The sequence below is a fragment of the Meles meles genome, chromosome 4 (genome assembly GCF_922984935.1).
Source record: "Meles meles chromosome 4, mMelMel3.1 paternal haplotype, whole genome shotgun sequence".
NCBI lineage: Eukaryota > Metazoa > Chordata > Mammalia > Carnivora > Mustelidae > Meles > Meles meles.
The window spans coordinates 32,357,332-32,384,550 of NC_060069.1; the positions used below are offsets into that span (position 1 = coordinate 32,357,332).

Sequence of the window (27,219 nt, forward strand, 5' to 3'; positions counted from 1 at the left end):
CTTCATTCCTTCCTTCCCCAACAGGGAATCCCTTCTTTTGATTATCTGGGTTTCCCAAAGTACCTACGCTGCAATAAGAAATGATAAAAATAATTTTCCTAACAAAATCATTAATTTTTCAGTCAATAATATTAAGCACCTACTATCATGTATAAAAGCTTATTATGCTTGATACACAGATCAATAAAGTCCCTTTGTAGGACATTCCCAGCGGAAGGCAACATGGAAACATACAAAAGAGTTTTGAAAAAAAATTCTATACAAATAAAGACAATTTCAGGGGAAACCCCTCAGCCGCACAAAAACCCCGAAGGTGCAGGCCATGCAGACAGCAGACATTAGACCCTGCACCGAGACCTCTCAGTGCCAAAGCACACCCACCCCTCCCTTGGCCCCTCGAGTCCCCACACACTGTTCTGTTTCAGAAACATCCATCCAGGCTAGCCCGTTCTGCACAGCTGGCCTCACCACTGTCAGAAGGGGCTGCTTTCCAACAAGTCCCTGAAGGCTACATCTTGCTACGAGGCTCCTGAGTTTCTGATGACAATATATAAAGTCACCCTGAATTCCACAGAGCAAATGTCTGAACAAGTCAGAGGCACCTGAAGAGAAAGCAGAGAAAGAGCGCATGGGCAGGAGAGCACGCATGCAACCGTGGTGGCAAACGGGCGAGGCTTTGAATAACTCGTGTGCCGCGGGCCATTTGGGCAAGAACCTTAAGCAGTAGGGTGTGAGCACCGACAGAAGACAAGCCACCAGATCCTGCCTGAATGGTGTGGTGCTGGTGGTTCAGGAAGGCGGAGACCAGCAAAGACTGTGGAGGAACACTGCATTCAGGTTCTGAGGTCCCAGCCACCCCCAAGGGAGCCATTGGTAAGTCGTCCTCTCTGAAGCATCCCACTGTTTCATAAAAACGTATCACTTCCTGCACTCAGAGCTCATCACTGAAAAAACACAGGTGGTGAGTGCATCCATTCGCTCCCGTCCCCTGCACTCTTCTGTTCTGTGTAAGGGGCTGGGCTAGTTCTAGAAGGAACATTAGACAAATGATTGGTTCATCAGAGGAGACAGACTTTTTCCTTGGCCTTGAGCTCAGAAAGGAACTTGGAATCGGGTGTCCAAACACTCAGGGTGTAAGGGAACCTAATGACCGATGGCCTCGGTGCCAGGGGTACACGCCACGTGTAGAGCTTCTCCACCTGCAGCTCTTCCTAAGCCAAAGCCCTGACCGTCACCAGGGACCTGTAAGGCTCTCTGGGACACCAGGCGGTAGGCACACTGTTCTCTGATCATTTAAATCAATCTAGCATACCAATTGAGAGTTGTATATCTAACCCATCCCTGCACCCACTCTCTCAAACATCACAGAGTTTGATAAGACAAGGTAATCTCTCCCCTCAAAAACTTTTAAACCAAAGCTCTGGTCTGTCTTCACTCTTGTCTTCGTGCTCATGCCTCCTTCTCCCTCGGTTCAAACTAGAGAACTTGAGGCTGAGCCTGAGACCCACAGGGCTGGGGCGGGGGCGGGGGCAGGGGCAGGGGCGTGCAGGAAAATAGTGTCTTCCTGGAACTCCCTGTATCTGGGTTTCCCATTCACCAGGGATGATGCCTGTGCCCTTTCGGCACTGGTCACCAGTATCAGGAAAATGGCATCAGTGCCTAGCTCCCCACCACCCAGGAACAGCCAACCACAATGGTACACACCACCCAACTCCCGTGTGGAATGCCTTCCATAAACAGTGCGGACCTTTTCCCCAGCTGCATTTATTAGCAGAACCTCCAGAGCACAGGGGTGTGCCTGAGAAGCCGCGGACTTCTCTCACCGCTGCAAGCTGGCACAGGCGGGCGGGAGGCAGAGGCGCACTCGGGATCTACAACGGAAGTCTGCACCCAGACTTCTACCCGGGGTCTCCAGGCTCCCACGGCAGTGCCTCAATGCTGAAAGGTTGGCCCATGTCTTCTCTTGCTACTCACAATGTATCTGTACCCAGGCTACAAAAATAAATAAAGTTCCCAGGAAGCTCTCCTTTATCCTCAGTGACGGGCTGAAACTCACGTGGCATCTGCAGCTCAAACAGCTTTCGTAACCCCTGGGTCACAGACCTTCAGGCACCCCGGGCCAGAGCACTTGGATTGCCTACCCTGTGCAGGGACAGGCTGGCCCGCAGCGAGAGCCAGCCCAAGTAACAGGGTCAGAAGGAGGGCAGGGGAGGGGAGAAGTGCTGCATGACCCCTTCAACCACATTTTCTGCCCAGCCTCCAACAGCTGAAGTTCCAGAAACAAGAGAGGCAGTGAGTTCAAAGACCTCCTGTTTAGGGAGGCCAAAGCCTAGGGCAGCCAGGACACAGTGGCCGGGTCAGAGGATTGAGCCTCCCTGACACTAGCCCCACAACCCCCCACCCGTGCGCCACGGCCCCAGGGCTGTGTGCCCAGCCAGCACATGCTGAGGCTCCACGGTTCCCAGAGTATGGAGTTTCAATAGGTCCTCCTGTTCTTCTGGTCACCTGGAGCTTACGCAGCCCCTGGGCTCCCCTCCACCCCTGCCCTTTCTGCTCCTCGCACCAAGCCCTCCTTCCACCCAGCCCCAGTGCCCTGTCTTCCCTGACCTTCCAGACCTTCCAGCCACTGAGACCATACGGACACCCCCTCCCAGGGAACTCCTCCTCTCCCTCCGTTCCCCATCAGCATCTCTGATGTGTTCTCATTTCTGCAACCAGTCTTTTTTCTCCTCCCACTGGCAAAAGGAGGTGTCCTTCCCACCCCTACCTCCACGCGGACCACAGCCAGCCCCTCTGAGAGGTACTAGAAATGACCAAATCAGAGTTTCCAACTCAGGTAGGCTTCTGTTCCCTGTATCCAAGTATCTTCTAAAAACACCTACAAGTGTCCCATCCATCCCCTCATACTGCATGTGCTGAAAGCAGGCCCATTCATTTCTCTCTCCCCGTGATTCTTCTCTAGATAGCCTTCTTTCCCCTGGGGCACCCCTGTTCTCCAGAACTCTGCCTCAAAACCTGCTTCCTCCATTCTAGTCCTCAGCCACCCAGCCCACAGATACCGCCTTTATATTCTCCCATCCCTCTGGTCGTTTTTCCTTCCTGCCCTGTTGTTTTGTAGCTGGACCACATCACAGCCTCCCACCTGGTCTCCCTCCAGGCCCTCCCACTTTTAAAGCCCCAGGGACCCCAGCCCACATGGCCTCTCTCTCCCAGCACTGCCATCCACGGTGTCCATCACCTGCTTGTGGACTCTCAGGGGTGCTCTGCTGCCTCCCAGGCAAGGTCAGACTCTGCTAGACCTTCCAGAGAAATGACAGCCACAGAGACTGTACTATCTCACCAAGCACAGAGATGGAAGGAGAGGGTGAGCCTGGCATACTGCGGAAGGTGTTTCAAATCAATGGGGAGGAGGAGACCTGGTGAGCAGGCCAACAGGAGAACAATCAACTACACATTTAGGGAAACAATGAGGTTTGTTTTTACCATACCATGTTTGCAAAAAGAAATCCAAGCTGTATTGAAGAGAGAAATCTTAAAAAAACAAAAACAAAAAATGTAAAAGTACTAGAAAAGATTACAGGTGCATATTTTGTATTCTTAGGAGAGGGAGGGTCTTCCCAAGAAGTCGAGAATCCAGAGAGAAAATGACTGATGGATTGAAGTAATAGGACTGTGTGATGGGAGTGCAATAAAGACACCAGAAGCCAACTCAGACCGATACGAGAATAATTTACAACACGTAACAAGAGATGAGATTAGTGTTAAAGGTATCTTACAAGTTCCTAAAAATCAGTTAATCAAAAGGAAGAAAAAATAACAGAACACTGGACCAAGAACATAAACAGGCAATTTCTAGATAAAGACAAATGGCCAATATTTGAAGAACACTAAACTACACTCATAAGCAGATAAAGGGACATTTTAGCAAAACGAGGTGTCTTTATGAGAATGAGTTCTGGTGAGAGGCTGTAGGAACGACGACACACAACTGGGGGCCCATTGGTCAGCAAATGTCTCTGGGGTGCTATTCACCAGGATGTACCCAAATTCAGATGCTGGACAGCTTTAGCCCCAGCAATTCCTCTGTTACATTTGTCTTCTGTGGAAATGCGTACTTGTGCACGAAGACGCCGTGTGTGGGGACCCCCAACCCCATGTGGCCAGGGAGTCCCAAGTCTCTGAGGCTGGAGGAGGGGCGTCTGGGAGGCCAGGTAATGGGTGAGGCAGGAAACGTAGGGAGCCCCGGGTGGCCACACGGAGGAGTCTGGATATCACTGTACGTATGATGGGAAGACAGAGGCTCTGAGCAAAGGAGTGCCGTGGTATTTTTCTCATCCTGGGGAGGTAGCTGTGGCTGCCCTCTGGGAAGAGGCTGTCAGGAGACAGGGCAGGAGCAGGGAATTGGGAAGGTTCTGTGGTGGCACCCTGGGCAAGACAATGGACCCCAGGTTTGCAGGGCAGCAGGGGAGGCAGAGAGAAATGGAGGCCTCAGGGATAGGTTCTGGGGGCACAGGAAGTGGGACTCCCTGATGACTTGGATACAGGAGAGGAAATAGTAGAGGGATCTTGCTCACAGGGGCCTGAGCAGCGAGGACGATTGGTGGCACCATCCACTGGGTCTCCCACAGATCTCTGGGTAGACAGTCATAAGAATTGTACCAAAGTGACAGTGAAGGAGATATAGTGAGAATGAGAGGGTGCAGACAGTGGGGTTGGGGGGGAGCATGTCATGTTCATTGGTCTGAGAGTGAAAGACAACATTTCTGACTTTTCTACCCTTTCCATGTTGCTTTCTGAGTGAGATATTGCATTGCTGATTGTCTGCTTTTTAATTTAAATTTAATTTAAATTTAATTTTTAATTTAAATAGCCATTCTGCAACTTTAATTTCTGCAAATTAAAGTGGGCAGTTTTGCCCTGGATACTGCAGCTCTCTGCTGTCCTGGAGCAAGAGGAGGAGAGAGAATGTCAGAAAGCCAGGCCCATGGGCCCGGACACAGTGTGGATTTTAATCTACCGTATGATGGGAAGCCGCAGAGACGGAATGACAGGGTTTGATCTGGAAAGATTCCTCAGGCTGCTGTGCAGAAAACACAGGGACGGGGGTGGGAAACAGAGGCGGACTGAGGTGATGGACATGTTGTCAAGCTAGAAAGGCTGCGGCTACACAATATTGTCAATGTACTAAATACCATTGGACTGTTGGCTTCCCAATGGTCAAAATGGTCAACTTCATGTTATGTGTATTTTACTACCAAAAAAAAAAAAAAGAACAGATGCAGGGAGACCAGTTCAAGACCAGAAGACCTCCAGGTGATAACAAGGACTCTTCCAGAGGGGTGATGGTGGTGGGCAATTAAAGCTGTCACATTTGGGATATGCTTAGGAGGTTAAAAGAACAGGATTACAGATGAATCAGAAAGAAAAGGTACTTTTTTGTTTGGGCCTGAACAACTCCATGATGCCTGAGCCACTTACAGGACCCGGCATGGACACTGCACACAGCAGATGATTGAAAGATGTTCGGGAATGAGGGGCTGATATGAAGGGTGAACTCACAGTAGGTAAGAATCACTTAAGAACCGTCCCTAAAGTTTTACCGTCTGGCCAGAGATCATGGTGGTACATCTGTGAAGGTACAGAAGTATTCAGGTCGACTGTCCTTTGGAATTTGGAAACGGGGCTGGCTGAGTCATGTATGAAATCATGAAGTCTCTCCACGTAGAGAAGAACGATAGGACATGATGTTTAATATACCCTCCTCGGCACCAGCAATGAGACACAAACTTGACTGAGCACCACCTCACCTGCACCGCTTTGAATCAGTTCCTTCCCTGGGGCTCAGGGTCCAGACGACTCCTTAGAGAAATTGCCCAAATAGGTTCTCCTCCAAATGAGCTCACTCACGCCCCCCCCCCCCCACCGTGGTCTCTGGCCAGGAGGAGCCCCCCCCCCCATCAGCATCAGTCACCTTCCCTGGATGTCACATCCAGGAACCAGAATCTACTCCCTCCCAGCTCGAGTGTGTGGGGCCTCGGCAGCTCCATCTCAAGGAACTACCGCGACCATAATCTGCCAGGCAACCAACATCGGCAAGAGAGCAGAAACGCCCAAGGGGCGACACCCACCTCAGTGAAGAAGCCCGCTATCCCGGCCTGGCAGGAGCCATGTTCCTCTCCGTACTTCTTCTTGTACTCTAGAGGGGAGGGAAGGAAAGAAGCAAACCACAGCCTCGTCAGTGTGTGCCGGTCGTGTGGAGGGGGCGCCGAGCGTGCTGGCCACTTCCCCGTGCATGGCTGCGGGCTGGGCCTGAGGACGCCTTCCAGACCGGGGCGTGGAAGGAAAGTCTCTGGAATCCACCAGACCTCAAAATTCCAGGCTCTGGTGCCATCAGGCCGGGAGACGGCCAAGCGCCCCAGCGGACTCCCTCCACGCCTGTGGGGGAAGAACAGCAGCAGCCATGGTGATTAAGTGGGAGGCCAGTGACGATTATTTCATTTACTTCAGAAAGGATGGAGAGCCCCAGTAGTAAAGGGAGCTGAAAACATGACCCTGTGTGGAGTCCGCTGGAGGAAAATCAAGCCTCCCAACGTGATGCTCCACAGAGCTGGAGGCAAGATGATTCCTGCCATCCAAGTAGACAGCGGCCAATGGAGCCTGGGACTATAGGAAGAGGTTCCCCGCTAGACCTGCTCCAGCACTCAGTTACACCATCCCCGCTGGTGTGTGATGCCACACGCCGACATCTCCAACCTCCGACAAAGGGGAAGATCTCTCCAGGTCAACAGAAACACAGATGGTTAAGTGCTTTTCCTCCACCATTTCTTCACGGTTCCCAACATGCTAACCCGACAAAGGGGCCTTCCGTGCTGCGGTTTTAAGTTGGAAGGAAGAGTGTATAGCATGTTCTAGACCCTGTTAGCCACACCCACTCATGCCGTTCCACTGATCTCTTATCCCTGGGAGCCCATATTGCCATCTGTGAAGATGCAAAACTCCCAAGGCTCCGAGAGGTTAGGTGCATTGCCCAAGGTCACACAGCTAGTAAATGGCAAAAGCCAAGATTCACATCCGTTCACCTCTGTGGCCCATCGAAGGTTCTATGGAGTGACTACCCAAAACCAAGAAGTGACCAGCCAGTTGAAATCACCACATAGATAAAGACAGAGAGAGGAGCTCAGCTGTGTGATCAGGAGGGTCAGACAGAGAGTTCAGCTCAGATGACTCAAATTAATTACACTGCCAGGCGAGAGCTCATGGCTATTTCTGGGCACTTGGGAATGCAACAAAATAACCCAGCGATCCCCCAGGTCACCCAGGGCTCGGGGCAAGTCTCTGGTACCATTAAAGGCAATATACTGAATTTTGAAACAAAAGAAATAACATGAAGGAACAATGCAGCTGTGATTGCAACATAGGGCCACTTCCTGCCACTCTGAGAGCGTCTGTGTGAGAGGAGAAGGGGGGAAAAGGGCCCTGGGGAAATATACAGAGTAATTCAGTTTCTAACAACACTCACCGCAGAGCCTGGTAACATTTTCCAGTAAGTGGCCATTAACCGACTGCTAAATTACAATGGAATGTCAATTGAATTACTCCTCTTCCTTGTGAGGGCTAGATCAGTTCCTCCCTCCTTGTCCAGTTATTCCAAGGAGAACTCATAGGCCTGGCAGAAAGCAACCCAGGGACGATAGGACTCACCTATTCTCTGCAAAGTCTTGCACCCTGGCTGGGAGTGGGGCTTGTGAAAGTCATAAAGAGATCGTGCATCAAACTGTCTCATGGCAAGAAATAATAAAAATTAATAATAAGGCCTACATCAAATAGCATAAGGGCAAGAAGGATCAAAATGTCCCAACCCGAACAAGCAGTTATATTAAATCTGGAAGGTCTGGCAAGAGTCATATTCACCCCCCACTGACTCGAGGGGTTAAATACCCAACTATAACTCTGAGGCAAATAAAACAAAAAAAATTCAGACTCCAGCAGCTAAATGAAGCTACAGTGCAGGACACACCAGTTCAGCCTTATCAATTTAGGACACGAATAAGAATTACACAGGAATCTTTCACATTTTAAAGAAAACAGCCTCAAGATCTGCTTTGCAACAGGGACTCCAAAAACAGGAGATATGAAAACCTGTCTTTCTCCTCCTCATCCCTAAACTGTGCTGGACAGCTCTATGCCAGAAGCAAGACCCAGGGCTTCTAAGGGGGCCACAGCCATACTGGGAGCTAGGAGTAACCCACTCCTGGCCTCAGGAGAAAGTCCTGTGAGATCAAGCCCCACTACCAGCACCCCAGCCTCAGCCATCATCAAGGTACCGTTAGAGGCCAGCCCCAGGGTCCCCAAGCGGGGACTGCCTCATCAGGGATCTGAGGGTCAGGGACACACAGAAAACAGGCTCCACCCCACTGGCTTTGACTTCCTGAGACACCAGGGTCTACAACTGCCTTCTTGGGAGTGCTCTAGAGCAAGGAATCAAACCATGTGGGGCTCCTGACTAGTACCCATAACTCTGACCTCCCAGAAACTTCTTTAACTCTTGGTTAGTCACTTCAGCTTGGAAAGAGGCTCTAGTCCTCATGCTTCCACCCCCCATCACTCCTCTTCAGCTTCTCTGTCCGTGGAATCACGCAGCACAATGGAAATGATACCCTCTCCCCATCACAGAATGCCTCTGCTCATCAGAGTTGACGGTTTATTCAACACCAAGGTGAACTCATTGATCTCACTGCCCCCAACACCGCCCTTGTGCCAGTTACTGGTATGTGCTAGTGCTGGTGTACTAAGGGAAGGTGTGCACACATGTTTCTCTGTGCACAGACTCAAGGCCCAGGTGGAAATGAGACAGGAGCAGGTACACTTCTCCAGCCCCTAAGACTCGAACTCTCCAACCTGCTTACCTGGGACCTTTGTGGCCCCTGATTTGCCAGCCCTGCCTACTGTCTTCTAATCAGTCCGGCTCCCTGACCTCCACCCCCAGCCCGGCTTGGAAAGGATTTCCATCCTGGGAACCAGAAATCCTGAGTTTTCCACCCAGGGCCACCCCTAACCCCAGAGACCTAAGAGTAGTGGCAGTTGTGATTGGAGCTCGACAGGGACCCAAAGGATTGATGTTTCTGGGCTTTCAAAACTCAGATTGGCTAATTCTCCCCTGGGCAATCCCCTCTCCTTTGAGGCCTCAGGGGAATAGGATAGAATACCCAGATCCAGTTCCTGAGAAGGCAGGAGCTTTGAAAAGGGAGGTAGGTTTGGAGATAGGAGGCTGCCCCTTCCCATTGTCCTCAAGAAACGCCACGCGCCCCCCCCCCCCCCCCCCCCCACGCTGCCGTCACAGTCCTTCCCTCCATTGAGAAGTCCAGGCAGGGCAGGCTGGAAGGATGGGGTGGGACCTCTTCTAGTCTCCGGTGTTCCCAGAAGCACTTTTCCTTCACACACACGGGCTGGGGGCCCTGGGGCGGGCGGCTCCAGGACACTTCCACGCAGTTGCCACCTGCCCCAAGGACATGGCCAGGCAGAGAGCTACAACAAGCTGGTTCCCTCCCTCACCTCCGGAGAAAAGAAACGTTTCTCCATCTTGAAGCAGCAAAGGAGAATCAAGGTCAGCATGACAGGAGCCCACTGTCCTGCAACAAACCTGACGCAGTTAAATCCAGGGAACCGAATCTCAAGCAAAAGATGTGGGTGAACGGGGGACCTGGAAATCACTGGAGGGGGCAGGAACAGTTTGGAAAGCTCTGTCTCTCTGCTGTGGGTGGATTTGGGTTACTTGGCCCGTGTCACACAAAATTCATTAAGTTGTATGGCTCCTCCACTCTAAAAATGGTATTTTCCTTGGTTTAGCTGCCAGTTTTACTAAATTCTGTCTAAACAGAAGGCAATTCAGAGAAGAGGAAAATACTGGTTTCCAAATGTTCACAACCCACAACTCAATACATGGGACTTACACTATGAATTTTAATTCACTTGAGAATGAAACTGGGTGGGGTCACTTCCTGAACTCTTCCTGAAACGCTGGTGGGATAAAACCAGCCCATGGAAAGATCAAGATCTCCAGAGAGTATATAATTCCTTACTAACCTCTCTTCCCATTTGAGAAAGGTTCATCTTTCAAAGGTAGTCTTTCTAATGCATCAATTGTAAAATGGTTTTTTTCATAGCTCCTGAACTTAGCCATGAACTAGAGGAAAAAAAATGGGTTTCTAGTCTCAAATTATTCCTGAGGTTTTGCTCAATTTCTGAGTGAATACCAAATAATTCTATAATTCGAAACCCATCCATTTCTTTTACCAATGAAGTCACTATTGCTCAGAGAGAGCAAGTAGTTTATTTAAAGCCACACAGCAAAGGAGCCTGAGGCAGGATTAAATGGCAGGGTCCCTGACGGCCAATCTGCTTCCCTCATACCATCATGCTTCGTGGAGCACAGTCACCGTGAGAACATTCTTGTCCTTGGAAAAATGTTTTCCATCAGTGGATGAATGGATATGCAAAATGTGGTATATACATCCATTCGGTGGAACTTTAAGTCTTAAGAGAGGAAATTCTAGGGGCGCCTGGGTGGCTCAGTGGGTTAAGCCGCTGCCTTCGGCTCAGGTCATGATCTCAGGGTCTTGGGATCGAGCCCCGCATCGGGCTCTCTGCTCAGCGGGAGGCCTGCTTCCTCCTGTCTCTCTCTGCCTGCCTCTCTGCCTACTTGTGGTCTCTCTCTCTGTGTCAAATAAATAAATAAAAAATCTTTAAAAAAAAAAAAAAGAGAGAGAGGAAATTCTAACACGTGCTACAATACGAATAAATCCTGAAAACACCATGTTAAGTGAAATAAGGCAGTCACAAAAGGACAATGCATGATTTCCACTTATTTGAGGTCAAACTCCGTTGAGACAAAGTAGAATGGCAGTTGCCAGGGCTGGGGTGGAGTGTGGGACGGGGGACGTGGGGAACTCATGAGGTTCATTTTGGGAGGATGTTAAAGTTCTAGAGATGGATGGTGGTTGCTGCACAATAGTGAGTGTATGTACGGCACAATTAGAAATAGCTAAAGTGGTAAATTTTATGCTATGTATTTGCTACAAAATTTTTAAAATTTTTAATGTTTCATAATCTTTAAATACCTTCCACCCAGAATCTAGTACCAATTTCGCCAACTCCCTACTTTAGAAGCAGAAGCAAGCTACTTTATGGGCACAAATAGCATACGTACCTTCAACTTACTGTGTGTTATAGACTAAATGTGTGTCGCCCCAAAATCCCTATGTTGAAACCATACTCCCTGATGGGATGGTATCAGGCAGTGGGGCCTTGGGAGGTGGTTAGCATTAGATGAGGCCACAAGCGTGGAGTCCCCATAAATGAGATTAGTGTCTTCTTGTGAGGCCTTAGAGAGCTTGCCTCTTTCTGCTCTCCACCACGTGAGGACACAGAAGAGTGCCCTCCCCAGACACTGACTAGGCCAAAGCCTTGATCTTGGAATTCCCAGACTCCGGAACAGGGAGAAATAAATGTTTGTTGTTTAAGTTGCTCTGTCTGTGGTGGATCTGTTACAGCAGCCTGAAATGCCCAAGACATTGTACACTGTGGTAGCTTTCATCCCTCCTAAAAAGTGACCCTGAACATGGGACAATCACATCTCAGTGAGAGTCCCAGCCCAGAGCTAAGGAAAATTCACATGATGACCAAAACTAACAGACTCATGGAATAACTACCACTGAAACACAGACCGTCAAACCACTGCTCAGATGTGAAAACCAAATGCTTACAGCAAGGAAAGCTCTAGGACACAGAGCAGAGAGGCCTCTCAGGAAAATGGTATCAGGCTGAGGGGCCCCATCTGACCTTCCCCCCCACACTGCTGGGGTGTGTCTATATTTTGTGTCTAAAACTGCAAAACTACAAGAAAGCTTGAGATGTCTCCAGTAAAGAGTCCCAAAAAATCAGAATAGAATTACCACATAATAGGAGATTTTGCTCAGTGAAGAGCCACAGCATCCCAGTAACCACAAAGAAAGCCAACATCCCAACGGAACAGGTGGTACAAAGAAGCCTGCTGTTGAACTTCCATGCCAACAATCCTTTCTCTACTTCATGAGTCTGTGACCTTCATCAGCCTCCCTGAGCCTGTTTTCTCATCTGTACAACGAGGCTAAGAATTCTTACCCCCCAAAATGGGTCATTACTCAGTCTGAGCCTACCTGTGAAGTACCCTAACACAATCCCTGACAGCTGGTAGGTAAATCTGAATCAGTTAGTTGCTCTGAGAGGAATAAAACGCAAGGTACCTGTCATACAGATTAGCAATTTTAGAAGAGGAAAGTCATAGGGGCGCCTGGGTGGCTCAGTGGGTTAAAGCCTCTGCCTTCGGCTCAGGTCATGATCCCAGGGTCCTGGGATCGAGCCCCGCATCGGGCTCTCTACTCCGCGGGGAGCCTGCTTCCTCCTCTCTCTCTGCCTGCCTCTCTGCCTAGTTGTGATCTCTCTCTGTCAAATAAATAAAATATTAAAAAAAAAAAGAAGAGGAAAGTCATAAAATTTAGATATGTGTAAGGAAAATATTAGATAATAAGGCTTAAGCAGTCAATCATTCCACGCTGCATATGGAAACACGTTGGAAGCATAGAATATATTTGTGCCCGTAGTAAAAATTCTTGGCACCAAAATGAAAGCTCGATGGGGTTCCCTGAGCCCCAGGAGCCACTGCCAGAGACCTGGTCACCTCCTCTGGCCCTGGCTTTTCCCTGCAGCTATGCTCCCTCCCTCTCTCTCTCTCTGCCTCAGGGTCCCTCTCTGCCTTAACTGGCTATAATACAGAACTACGTCTGTTTCTAAATTTGTTATATTTACTTAAATGAGATAATGTTTATGAAAGCTCTTTAGAAACCATAAAATCCTATGTAAATGTAGAGTTCTTTATTTAATAAAAATTTATGGGGCTTGTTCTTGAATTTTCAAATGGATCAACTTAGCTTTTTATGGTTCTCTCCAAAACAAAACAAAAACACAACAAAACAAGGCAAAACCTCAAGCCCTTTTCATTTGTAAATGGCTCTTGATTGATTTTTATCCCCTGCGGAGCCACAGCATTCCACACCAGACTGGAGAAGAAAACTTCACATGGGAATGGGTGATGTTTCCTTCTCTAGAAATGAGCCTGTCCTGAGAGATGAAAAAGCAACGGGGAATAAAAGGCCAGTCACCCCCAATTAATAAGAAAGTAGCATAGAAATCTTTGGAATCAACGGGACAAGTTTAAGGCACAGTGAAATTAGATAAATTCAGACCCCAACAATTCCCAACTTAAGAATGTTTAAACACGGCATGAATTAAACTTTAGACCCTAATCTACCAAAAGGGGGAGAGGAGAGCTTACCAGTAAATAAATTGTGCAAATAGGATCTTTAAAGATATTTAAGACACTATCATCTTTTTGTGGAGTCTTTTTTTTTCCTTTATGGAGTCTTAAAGTCATTTTTGTAATACCCAACTTTCTACCCTCCATTATCTATTCATTAAAGCAGGATTTGCCAGAAACCTTCTCTGAAGTTTTCTTTTATTACGGCACTTAACTAAAAAATTCATACTTAATCAGGTGTTCACTCTGAGCTAGGCACCTAATATACTCAAATACCTCTTCAGTAGGCTCTCATTTTACAGATGAGAGCACTGAGGCTCAGAGGGTTTACCCAAAGTCACCCAGACAGAGTAGGAGCTATGCGTTCAGTCAAGGGAACAAGTGAGCAGGAAAGGCAGATTCTGAAACCGGGTCTAACACGAGGTGGTGTTCTCATTCCGCTTCTTTATCAGTGTTTCACCTGGAACACTTTCGGTTAGTTTAGCAGAGCTGTTCCCAATTTTTCCAGATTAGTGAGACTATTTTTGTCACAATAAAAAGACAATCTGTGGGGCGCCTGGGAGGCTCCGTCCGTTGAGCATCCAAATCTTGGCTTTGGCTCAGGTCATGACCTCATGGGTCGTGAGACTGGGCCGCCAGTGGGGCTCCATGCTCAGCAGGGAATCTGCTTGAGATTCTCTCCCTCTGTCCCTCCCCCCACTCACATGTGCACTCTCTAAAATAAATAAATAAATGTTTAAAAAAAATGACTTGTTTACAGACCCGTTCCTGCCAAGCTCTGGCTTCTTGTCTCAGCAGGGTCAAAGGCAAAGGAAGAAAGAAATCTGTGTGCCTATATAATATATATATATTAACAAGGCACTGACTTGACTTAAGAGCAACAGGTTTCATAGAGCTTACCAATAGTTCCCACCCCACCCCCCCATGTCGTCCCACTGAACTTCTCGTCTTCTCACACACTCAGATAAAACCAAACAACATCTGGTAGTAATGATGCTGTTCTCGTATCATGCACAAGCTAAACGGCTGACTTAATGGTATGCTCCATTGCTTTATTCTACATTGTGTCCGACTCATCTTTGTTTCCCATTCCCTCTGCATTTCCTGGTTCCAAACAGGATACCCTGATAGCATTTCCCACCCAACCAGAAACAGGAAGCACCTGAAAAGTCACGAGAAAAATGCCTTTGTGCCAAAGACCGATGTTTTAAGAATTCAAAAGTTCGAGACAGTCTGGACACAGGCCTATAGACTTCGAGGCTTTCGTCTATTAAACCAACATTGCAACATTCTGAAGAGAGCACAGGTGAGCCTCTGGGAGACCTACAATGAGAGAACAATGTGTGGTCTTTCTGAGCACGTCTCAATTTTCTCAGGAGCCCCTGAAGAGAACCCTCAGAGGTGACACAATGGAGATCCAGAGAGACAGAAGCATGAGAGAGCGGGCCCCCAGCAGGGCTCCCATGCTCCTCCATGGTCCTTCTGCTAGTCCACGGCGGACACACTCAGAGGAAGAAAGGCCCCTTCCTCCCTTCCCAGCACCCAGTGCCATGACCAACAGCAGAATCCCACCGTGCTCTCTTCCAGCGGACCCCCTCAGCTGCAGACTCAAAGTGGGCATCCATGTCTCCAGGTGTCACATGAAATAAGCTGTCTTCACACCACTTAGAGCTTGGCTGCAACTTAGGTCTTTGGGGAGAAGTGCCCTGCGGAACACGCTGGCATGAACTTCTCTCCCCGCACAGCTCTCCCGCGTGGGAAACATCCTATTTCCTCTGTTTTCCCCTGCAGCTGGGGAACTTCTCGAGAGCTGTCATTTGGGTTTTATCAATGAGGCACTTAAGATTATGTGGACTCTGTTCCTAGCAGACAAATTAATCACCCCACAGTGACTAACACACATTTGCCTGGAATATCAGTATATACACATGTGCTTAGTGCGTGCACACACACACACACACACACACACACACACTGGGCACTAGTCTAAGAATGGACAAGTTTCAACACACTTCGTCCTCTTCACAGACCCCCAAGGTAGTTTAGGCACATTCACCAGGGTAGAGCCAGGACTTGAATTCTGGCTGTCAGGGTCCAGAGCCTATGCCTTTAGCCACCATGCTACATTGCCTCTCCATTGCATGGCACACAAATAAGAGAATGGAAAGAAAAACCTGGCCTTGAGCAAGCCACACATCTCTAGACCTCAGGAAAGAAGGGTCATCAAGATGATATTCAAAAGTCTTATCAAATTCTGAAATACTTCTGTTGTATTGTACTTAGCTGTCATGTGATCCCTCACTTGGAACAGAGAGCTTGGGACACCAGGGTTTTCCACATTAAGAGGAAAATACAGTTGCTTTAAGACCCAAGTGCCCAAGAATGGGAGGTGGACATCCCCAAAGCCAGCAGAGCACAGGCAAGGGTCTCTAACTGGGGACCACATCCTTCATCCTGCCAAGCCAGTCTTTTAGAGAAATCTGAGCATTGGCCACCCCTTGCCTCCTACAGGAACTAAAACCACAGAAGCATTCTCTTCAGTGCCCCATTGTTCTAGGGGCTGCTCTTAGAACCCAACGCTCCCCAGCCCCATGAATGAGTTAGCACACGGAAGTGTGTGTGTGCCCATGGAGAAGGAGGACTGGGCAGGGGTACCACCATTTCTGCTCATTTCTTTGCTGGCTCCACTTGGCCATCATTAAGTCAAGGAACAGTCCAAGAACAACCCTGGCAGCCTGGGATGATCGTCCATCCACTGCTGTGTGACGAATCTGGGATCATGAGTCGAGCCCCATGTCAGCTATGACTGCATAACGACCATGAAATGTCTGTGACAATAACAAGCGGTTCCCTTCCCACTCCGACTCCCACAGGTCAGCTGGGCTTCGGCTGGTCTAGTTGGGCTCCGGCTGCAGGTTCAGAGCAGGTCTGTTCCACACGTAGCTCTTCTGGGACCAGTGAGCCCTAGGGGGACATTCCCTGGTGAGGGTCACAACCACCCAGAGGGGGAAGAAACCTATGAGATCTCCTAAGGCCCCGCTTGTGAATGAGGGATGTGCAGAGCAGCCCTGAACCGAGAGGTCGCCGGGCCCTGCTGTGCTCCTTATTGGCTCACGTGGGCTTCCACCTTCCTGTCAGGCATCAGGGGCCCCACCCACACCCTGCCACCCTCACCGTTCCCAGGATACAGCCTGGAGACCAGCACCTGCATCACCCTGCTGGGGGGCCTTCCCTGCCCCCACACACAGCAGGACAGAATGGTGGAAAGACTCCAGCCCCTACACACCTCAGGTGGGTAATCCCAAGGTGTGTTCTCTGCTAGCCTCAGATCTTGTGCCCCAGCTGCCCATGATGGTAACTTGTAGGTAGCATCTCTCATGAGCTGTCTTCCCTCCCTCTTCTTGCTCCCATAGCCCCACTGGGGTCTTCTGGAATGACCTCCAGAAAACTACACATGTTCAAAACCCAAGTGAAGAGAGTTGTAAAGATGACATGAGAGACGGTGTCAAGTCCCCCAAACTAACACTGGCCCAGTGCTGAGCTCACAGCTACTTAACAACACATCGTGCGCAGGTGTGAGCCACGGTGGCCCCAAGCTCTACCACCTCTTCAGAGGGCTGTCCATCCGCGCTCCCGCGCTTACAGTGGGATACAGAGGAAACGCCAGGGACAGCAACATGTCCCTATTTCACAATATGTCTTCTGGGAAAACCAACATCCTGGTCTTCTTGCACAACTGGTTTGGATTCAATCATCTTTGTTTCCCGTACTCGTATCGATTCCCTCTCCTGTCCCCAGGCCAATGAGCTACCCACAGAGTTGTGCCAGGAGCTTCCCCTTTTCTTCCTGGGGTAGGGCAGGGGGGCAGGGGTGAGGAGTAAGCTGGGGCAGTCAGAACACAGCCTTGACCCCTTATTGATTTATTCATACTATCTGTCCATCTCTGTCGGCAGACAACATTATGTCCATTTTTCAGAAGTTTTTCTTCTGACTGGGGCAGTACAGAGATAAACAGCGCCGGAGTTCAATTTCTCCACATGGCCCAGCCACAGCTGACAAAACGCGGACAGAGAAGGAAAGAACAAGGCTCGCCCTCCCAGAAGGTCAGCGTTCATGCCCTGCCAGTTCTTCCACGGGACTGCTGCACAGAACGCCTGCTCAGGACACCCGAGTTCCCTTCAGGGCCCAGGAGGGTCCTCCAGGAGGCAGAAAAATGCATGTGTCCAGACAGAAGTTCTCAGAACCATCTTTGGTGGCCTCAAAATTTGAAGCCTGGGAAACCCCAGGGAGGCCCCGAGGAAACGTGGACACAGGCTGGTGGAGACTTCAGTCCAAGCAAGTAAATTAGAGGGAGATTAAAATATGAATAGCACAGCACTTAGAGAGGGAACAAGGACTAGCTCCCTCAGAATTAGGCAAAAACTGGAGTGTACAAACTCTAAAACCAATGAAAAGGTGAGCGTTTCCTGGATCCTTAAACCTCAAGTTCAACTGAGCTAAATAATGATCAGCTCAAAAAACATTTTTTAATTAAAAAAATAATCATAATGATCAGCTCAGTGGTGTTTGGAGGTTTTAAGCAGGGAGCCTGGGAAAATACATTTCCTTCCAAGATCCCAAGTGCCCCTTGGCAAAGAGGTCTTTGAACGGTCATGACAGTATGTGGAACAAATGGAAGGAAAGAGCCTTGTGATGTTATGGAATGACCGAATCCTGGGTTTCGGGATTCCCACTGTCTCGGGACATTTGTCCACAAAACCGTCTCAGGAGCCTTAAGACCATCTGGGAGCTGGGACCGTGGAGACCATCGAGCCAACCTCTGAATTTTTAGGCGAGGACATCGAGGCCCAGAAGAGAAAGCAGCTCTCCTAAGGCTGCCCGGCATGTGGCAGTGCCAGAAAACCAACTTCTGCCCGACTGCTTGGCTGAGGCTTGGTGATTTTTAGACTGAGACTTCATATAGCTCAGTGCACACCATGGGCTCTGGGGCAGAGATGGGCAGGGCTGGGCTAGGCGGGGTCTGAAATCACAGCCCCTGCTCACCCCCATTCCTGGGCAGGGCCATGGGTGCCAAGAGGCCAACGGGGGACCCAGTGCTGCCCTCCAGTCAGAGTTTGGAAAGCTGCGGGAAACGGAGATGATGGGAGTTGTTCAGGGTGCCACAGCAGGTGTGGGGTAGGGGTGGGGGGTGGGGGGGTCAGAAGCGCTCACCTTCATAGCAAGGGATCAGCGTCCTGCCTTTGGCCTGGAGGTTGGACGGGATGATGTAACAGAAGCCGTGGGGCAAGATGTGGTCTGTTTCGTAGTAGATGTTCTTCCAGCGGTGGGCACAGGCCTAAAGGACAGAGAGGGGGTCAGAGCAGGAAACTCAGGCCCAGGAGGTCCCACAGCAGAGCTCTAGCAATGCCAAGTGGTTCCACAGGTGGAGAGGGGCAGAGGGGCCAGAAAGCCATCCTCCCTCCTGCCCAGCCACAGCTTGGCTCCAGGTACTGTCCAGGGCATCAGCAACCTATACAAATAAGAACATGCCCCTGGGGAGCTACTAGGAAGAAAAAGGAAACAAACACATAAATGAATAGGGGTTGTCCCTAGTGCTGAGGCCTGGGAAGGAAAAACCCGGGGTTATGGGACAGAGACTCTGGGGGTGGGAAGGACAGAGGTCAGGGAGAGAGCGCCAGCCACACTCAAGGGTGCAGTCATCAGGTGCTGAGGAAGCACGTGAGAAAGGCTTGGAGGTTCAAGGGAAAGGAAGGTCGTTGGTGGGCTGGTCTGGACTGTAGTGGGAAGAAAGAGGTCAGCCTACCAGCCTCTCTGCTCTTCATTCCTTCAAAGCAAGGGGTCCTGTAGACCTTGATGACTATGACTTTGGTGGACGTGCAGAGGGAAGTTGACAGAGTCTCACACTGGTGAGTGGCATGATCTGCCTTACAGTTTAGAAAGACAACACAGCCACTGTGTGGAGACTACAGGTAGAGTAGAAGTGAACGTCCAGGTGAGAATGGATGCTGGCCTGGCCCGGGATGGGGCAGCAGGGAGGAGAGGAGGGGATGGCTTCAGGGTGCAAGCTGGAGGTAGAGCCGATGGGCCCTGGGGAACCACCACAGTGACAGAGAGCAAGAAAGGCAAAGAAAAGGGAACCAGGTCAAGAGAAGACAACCCCCAACACACATCCTTGAGGCCCACAGGCCAGATGAGTATGCTATGCATGCCTCACAGGGGCATCTGTTCACTTAGTCACCCATCGAGTATTTATTGGGCACCTACTGTGTGCCAGGCTCTGTGCTAGGCCCTGACGATACAGCAATGAACAGTCAGAGAACTGGGTCAGCCTGGTGGGGGAGACAGACTCCAGCCCTCACAAGGCTGCTGGATGGCAGGCCACACTTGGGGAGCTCCTGTTTTGAGCTGGTTCAGGGCAAAGTAGCAGGTTGGACCACCGCCCGTATTTGACCGTTTCTGCCTACAGAAAGATTTTAGCATGTGCGCCGTTAACTAGACGTAGATGTTGATGGCTCTTTTCTCAAAGTAGGTTAACACAGAGCAAAATGCTCAAATCCCAAGTATGTCATTTAATGAGCTTTGACAAAGGTGTACACTCATGTAGACAACCCGTAAACAAGATACAGAACATTTCCATCTCACCCCAAAGTTCCCTCATGCCAGAACGTGGCTGGTTTCCACAGGCAGGCCAGGGAGGGCTACTCTGAGGAGGGGCCATCTGAGCAGAGACCTGAGAAATCAAAGAAATGGCTAGAAGGGCACCTGGGAGGAGGCTCGAGGCAGAGGGATCCGAGGTGGGCTATCGCTTGGCCTATGTGAGATGAGGCCATTAGGGATGGACAGACAGACACCCTAGTCAGCTCTCTGACAGCCTCTCAGCACCAGGGTCCAACAGACCCTGAAATGGGAGCCCGCGGCAGGAACGTGGCCTGGGCGCATCCTTCCCCACCCACTAAAGACACCCCCAGCCTCATGTTCGGACATAACTGCCCACTCCATGTACGACCGCACATGTCCAAGCATCCACACGTTTGGCCGGAGTCCGACCTGCTCACTCCGAGGGTGTGCCGGGTTCTCGTGCACATGTACCACTCACTTCCACTCCCGAGCCACTTCAGTCTGGCCTACAGATGTATTTCCTTAAAATACCGCATTTTAAAATAATCAGCGTTCTTAACTTCTTGGTTTCTCTCCTTCAAATGCACAACAGGCCACAATGTCCAGCATTTCTATGGCCCATGTTTGACTTCTTCTGCCACACGGGGGTGGGCACAGGAGTCTGGAATTCCTGCTTCACACGTGGGAACCGCAAGTGGGCTCAGAACCAGCAAGTGCTACAAACAGGACTGGAACTCACCCTTTCAGGGCCCTCCTTGTCTCACTAGAAAACATTATCCATTTAAAACTTCTACTTTCTGGGGTGCCTGGGTGGCTTAGTGGGTTAAGCCTCTGCCTTTGGCTCAGGTCATGATCTCAGGGTCCTGGGATAGAGCCCCACATTCGGCTCTCTGCTCAGCAAGGAGCCTGCTTCCCCCTTCTTTCTCTGTCTGTCTCTCTGCCTACTTGTGATCTCTCTCTGTCAAATAAGTAAGTAAAATCTTTCAAAAAAAAGAAAAAAGAAAAGAAAAAGAAAACTTCAACTTCCTGCCTGAGGAACCGTCAAACCCACCACCTGAGATAGCTCTGGTGGCTGTTGGGTTCCCAGCCTTATCCACAGGCACCAATACCTCTGAAATGACCACTGTGGGGAAAGGTGAATTTGCCCACATGCTCACTGGCTCTTGCCCTAGGACATTAAACTACACAAAACAAATGTCCTGTTATTCCTTATATTGCAAAGCGTCATACCTCCGCACTTGATCCTGTCTTGTACTCACCGCAGGTTTCTCAAGGACCTGTACAAATCTGTCACAAAGCCCGTAATCGCTCCACTCCACCAAGCAGTTGATTTTCTCCATGTTTAGTTCTGACTCAATTCCCTTGGCTTGCAAGCCATCTAGTTGGCTGGCTCCTGTGACTCCTATTTTAGCTTATAGACTCAGGAAAGCCCTTGGCGTCCAGGGCTTACTGCATTTTATTGTATCTCTGGGCCGGAGAGACAGTAAGAAGAGGCGGATGTTTACCATGAGGCCTGCTGACTCTTCTAAGGAAGGATGTTCTGCATTTAATGTCTGGTTTATTGTCTCATTTGTTTTTGTTTTTTTTTAAGTGCCATAAACTGTTTAAGAAGTGATCTTGAAGAATTCCTAGAAAATCCAAATATTGCATTTCACAGTAAACTAAACTAAAATTAAAGCATTCTGTGAGGTCAGAGATCAAAGTGTCAAAGGCAGTATGCATGTAGGAAAGCAACAAAGAGTATTTCTGAATATAAATTATAGAAAGAAAAGACTGTTTATCCCTGATTATCATTATATATACACACACGCATGTCAATCTGACTCCTACGTTAAAAAAAAAAATTCCTAGGGACTGTCTCCAAAGGATTACTAACCCCATCAATCTCTCTAAATGAGTTCTGCTGTGAGGGAGGAAGGGGGGCAGAGCAGGGAAGAACAGGAAAGAGCATTCTCTAAAAAAGACAGCAGGACCGGCCAAACTCAGATTCCAGATAATCCTAAAAAAGGGGAAGAGGGTCTACCATCGCCCCAAATCTTAGAATCTGACATCTTTCCAGTTATAAGGATGGTTGTGCCTTTTTTTTTTTTTTACTTCCAAAAAATAAAAGGAGAAAACGAACAAGTTTTATTTCAAGTCTTTTTTGTTATATGGAAATAGCATGTCTTTCTGGGCAGGCAGTGTGTGGGGGGCAGGGGGAGGGGGAGTGGATCCTGGGCCTCTCCCAATGGCTCAGCCACAAAGGCACGAAGGTCCCCACCCCACCCTCTTACACAGATGGCCAGAGCTATTACCACACCTCAGGTCCACCCTGCACAGTCAGGGCGAGGCCCTGGGCCACCGGGAACAGTGGGTGGAGGGGGTCAGGACCACGATGCCACAGATCTCCCCTACCCAGCAAGTAAGTGCCCCCCCCAACTTCTGCCCCCTGCTCCAAGGGAGGATGGAGTAGCCTGGGAGGCACAGGGAAGGGGCTTTTGAGATACTGGGAAAGTCCATTCTGAGAATGTTGCCCCAATGACAATTTATCAAAGTGAACACAAATTATTTCTGTACTCTCTTCCATGTGTTTTAGCTCATTAAAAGTTCTCTAAACAACAACAACCCGGAAACACAGCAATAGAAGTAAATGCAGAAATGGACCCTGCAGCTCTGAAACAGCAGACAGATGAGAAGCAGTGAATAGACAGGGACTGCCCTGGTGTTTGGAAAGGACACGGCCTAGCGCCAAGAACACCGCTGCCACCAGAAATAATCTAGATGCTTCTGTTATTTGTCGTCTGAGACTTGGAGATGACTGAAAAGCAGAAACATCAGACTTGAACATCTTGAGGTGCCCTCCCAGTCTATGCCTGTGCCAGGTGGGTTGGGTGTTTATGGTAAGAAATGATTTCTTATTCTCTACTTCTTAAACTGTCATCTGCACACGAGGAGTGCTGGGGGACCATGTGGGGAGGCGAGGGGCTTGCCTTAATGCCGACGCTGCGTTTGCTCCTGGTATCATCTGTTTGCTGGAAGAGAACATGAAGGAACCACAACACCTGTGACAAGACTGGCCGATGTGAAGCCAAAGTCAGCCCACCAGAGCTGGTTGCTGGGTTCAGGGCAGAGAAAACGTCATTGGTCGATGCGACACTTCACGCCCTGTCACAGCTTTCAAATTCTCCATCTGTTCTTTACTCTGAATCAGCACCAGATGCTGTATGCAAAAAACCCCAGCCCACCTCCTCCTCTTCAAACCCACCCTGGAATCCAACATTATGTTCCTTGGGGATACAGGTCCCATGCTCACATCCCAGCTACCTCCTGAGGGTTCAAAGGTGTTTGAATAACACCTGTCTTCCTGTGTTTAATTTTCAAATAAATACTTGCCTTGCAGAAAGCCTTGATAAGTGGACTTGACACGTTAAAGAAAAAGCAAGTGGATAAAAGGCCTTTAAAATGTAAACATGGGGGTGCCTGGGTGGCTCAGTGGGTTAAGCCTCTGCTTTCAGCTCAGGTCATAATCTGAGTCCTGGGATCGAGCCCCGCAATGGGCTCTCTGCTCGGCAGGGAGCCTGCTTCCTCCTCTCTCCTTGCCTGCCCCTCTGCCTACTTGTGATCTCTGTCAAATAAGTAAAAAATAATAATAATGAATAAAATGTAAACATGGATGACGTTACCACTCCCTGTACCTTACTTTCACCTGACCTCTAAGGCCATGTTAAAGCATTTTACCTCATGGCTCTAGCCATCACTCAGGCAGCCACCAAGAAGGAATGGCAACTGATTTGCTTTCTAATTGTTTTAACAGTGACACTCAGCCCTCATCTTACTCAAGCACACTTTTAGACACCCCTCTTTAGAGAGATTGTCTCCAAGTACTGACAGTAAAAAGGGTAAAAAGATGCAGCCTCTCCCTCAAGCAGCTTCCATAAAAAAGGAGACACACACGCAGGTAAGTTATACATTTAAAGGTAACTACATGATGCTCGGTTCTTAATGACTCAAAAGATGCTAAGCTCATTCCAGAAAGTACGGTCACCAAAGGACCGGCTTCAAGGAGGAAGCTGACTAAATCAGGAAGGAGAGAGAGGGCTGGGAACAGAGAGGACCTAGGGCAGGCCTTTTCTAGAGAGATGGCATATGTGCAAAAAACCCAAGGGACTAACTCAACCACAACAAAACCATCCAATTTAAAAATGTGCAAAGGAGTAGAACAGACTTTTCTCCGAAGAAGATACACAAATGGCCATCAAACCCGTGTAAAGATGCTCAATATCACTAATCATTAGGGAAATTTGAAATACCATCTTGCACCCACTAGGGTGGCCACTAGTAAAGGAATGGAAATGTGTGGGCAGTGATCTGGAGAAACTGGGACCCTTCTCTGGTGCACTGTTGGTGGGAATGTAAAATGCTGTAGCCATGGTGGGAAAATAGTGTGACAGTTCCTCCAAAAATTAAAAAATAGAATTACCATAGAGTTTAGCTAATCCTACTTCTGGATATATATACAAAACAATTGAACACAGGATCTTGAAGAGGTATTTGCACACCTATGTTCATAGCAGCATTATTCGCAATACCCAACAGGTAGAAGCAACCCAAATATCCATCAATGGGTAAACAAAATATGGTACATATATACAAAAGAATAGTATTCAGCCCTTAAAAAGAAAGAAATGGGGTGCCCAGGTGGCTCAGTCCGTTGAGTGCATCTGACTGTTGATTTTGGCACAGGTCATGATCTCAGGGTCATGGGATCAAACTCCACATGAGGCTCCATGCTGGGCATGAAGCCTGATTAGGATTCCCTCTCCCTCCCCTTTTCCCCCCTCCCTCCGCTCTCTCCCTCTCTGCTCCTCTCCCCCTGCATGTGTGGAGGCTCTAAAAAAAAAATTAAAATGAAAATTAAAAAAAGAAGAAGAAAATACTGTGATACGCTACAATATGGATGAACCTTGAGGACATTATGCCAAGTGAAATAAGCTAGTCACAAGACAAATACTGCATGATTCCACTTACTTGAGTTATCGAATAGGGTCAAACTCTTAGAGGAATGGTGGTAGTCAGAGGCTACGGGCAGCAGGAAGGGGGCAAATGTTCAATGGGTGCAGAGCTTGTTTTACAAGATGAAAAAGCTCAGAGTCCTGCCGCCCAACAAAGGGCACACAGGTAATACCACTGTACTGCACATTTAAAAATGGTTAAGACAGGGCATCTGGGTAGCTCAGTCAGTTAAGCATCTGCCTTCATCTCAGGTCATGGTCCCAGGGTCCTGGGATCGAGCCCCACATCAGGCTCCCTGCTCAGCAGAGAGCCTGCTTCTCCCCCTCCCCCTGCCTGCCACTCATCCTGCTTGTGCTGTCAGATAAATAAAATCTTTTTTTAAAAAAATGGTTAAAATGATAAATATTACATTGTGTCTTTGACTACAGTTAGAAAAAAAAAAAAGCCATGAGGAAAATGGATGCGGTCACAAGCCCCTCCTTCTCCAGCACCCCCGTGGGTGCCCACTGAGTGGATGAAGCAGTAACTGTGCAAAATAAGAGAACGACAGCCCTGCGTGGGGTGCATCAGGACAGGGCTATCATGCCCAAGCACCATCTCCACGAAGCCCCAGCACTGCCTTCCCTGGCTTCCTTTGCTAACTGGTCCCACGTGGTCCATGGGGTCCCCGGAGACAGCTCCCTCCTCAGACAGATTTACTATGACACAGGACCCTCTGGGAGCAAGTTCCCGGCCACACAGACGTTCTCCTTCTGTGGGCGGAGGAAACGTTTCCACAGGACAACCTCTGGCTCTACGCTCCACACGCTCACAGGGCTCGTGGGCCATGTGTCCCCCAGACCACCACCTCAGCTGCTCTGAATTTCAAGCTCAGGCTGCCCCGATCTGATGGAGCGGTGCCTTCCCTCCTTTCCAGAGGATGGCAGACAAGCCTTGCAGGCCTCCTGGGGCCTCGAGGTCCGGTCAGGGTCGGGCCGCTACGTCTGGAGGAATGCCGAGGCTTGGAGAAGGTCCAGAAAGCCCGCAACAGTGATTAAAGCGCTGGACGTGGAGACAAACAGCGGGGCCGGGGGCCCTCGGCGGATCCCCAGTGATTCCAGTCGGGATGCCCCTGCACATTCGTGACAGCATCCAGCTGCTTCCTCCCTCCCCCAGGGGCCCAGCAAGGGGCAGACACCACGCTCCTGGTGAGAAGGCAGGCTGCATTCACAAGAGCAGCCTCTGCTGTGGAGACGTTTAACACAAAGTGGGCTCCTCAAAGAGGGGAAGGAGACATTTTGCCTAGATGCATTCAGAATCGGGATAAAATATAAATATGTGAAACCCTCAGCTTGACAGCATGTGGCCCAAAGGAAGCCTTCAATGAATGGCAGCTGGTAACGTTTTCCCTCCTTGATCTTATACTTTTAGAAGAAAAATCTTCATAGAGCTTCCAAGATAAAACCAAAGAAAAGAAAAGGGCTATGAAGTCAGAATACTGGTTATCTCCGTGGAGAGGGCCAGGAGGGAACATTATGGGATTAGCAACAGGCATGCGAGCGTGTGGATATGAAAACCCCACCAAGCTGATCACATCAGGCTGGGTAACTACTTTAGTGTTCTACCATAATAGGAAAGAGTAAAAGCAAAGGAAAAAAGGAGACAAAACTTCTGAGGCAGTTACAAATTCCTTTTTTGTGGAGTCCAATAAAACTCTCAGGAGTGATGGAAGTGTTTTCTCTGTGTGCCGTCCAACACAGTAGCCAGGAGCCATGGGCTGCTACTGATCACTTGAAATGGGGCTAGTGGAACTGAAAAACTGAATTTTTAATTTAGATAAATTTAAAGTGTATGGACTCCATGCAGCTACTTCATCGGAGGGCATAGCTGTAGGGTATCACAAGTGTCAAGGGTATATAAAGACTATTCTTTGTACCTCCTCAAGGCACCTAAGGAGCCTGAGTACCTCATATGCACGTTGGGAGCCAAATAGAATTGTGACCCCTGAACAATGTGGCGGTTAGTGGCACTGAGCTCTCATGCACTTGGAAATCCGCACATACTCTTGACTCCTCCCAACTGAATAGTCTGTTGGCCTGAACCTGATCAAGAACTTACTTTGTATGTACTTTGCATGCTATATGTACTAGACCTGATATTCCTACAATAAAGTCAGCAAGAGGAAATAAAACACTAAGAAAATCCTATGGAAGAGAAAATACATTTACAGAAAATCCACCTATAAGTGGACTCATGCAGTTCCAACCGTGTTGTTCAAC

The 27,219-nt window shown here is 49.1% G+C and overlaps 1 protein-coding gene across 1 annotated transcript in view; it reads right to left on the bottom strand.

The window, feature by feature from the left end:
- ITGA9 (integrin subunit alpha 9) overlaps positions 1-27,219 on the bottom strand; it is a 344,297-nt gene that overhangs the window by 298,319 nt on the left and 18,759 nt on the right. Inside the window, exons 4-5 of the mRNA XM_046001922.1 lie at positions 18,563-18,686; positions 6,129-6,196 (exon numbers count right to left, since the gene is read on the bottom strand). Of these exons, the coding sequence (XP_045857878.1) occupies positions 6,129-6,196; positions 18,563-18,686 (192 nt within the window). The remainder of the gene's footprint in view (positions 1-6,128; positions 6,197-18,562; positions 18,687-27,219) is intronic.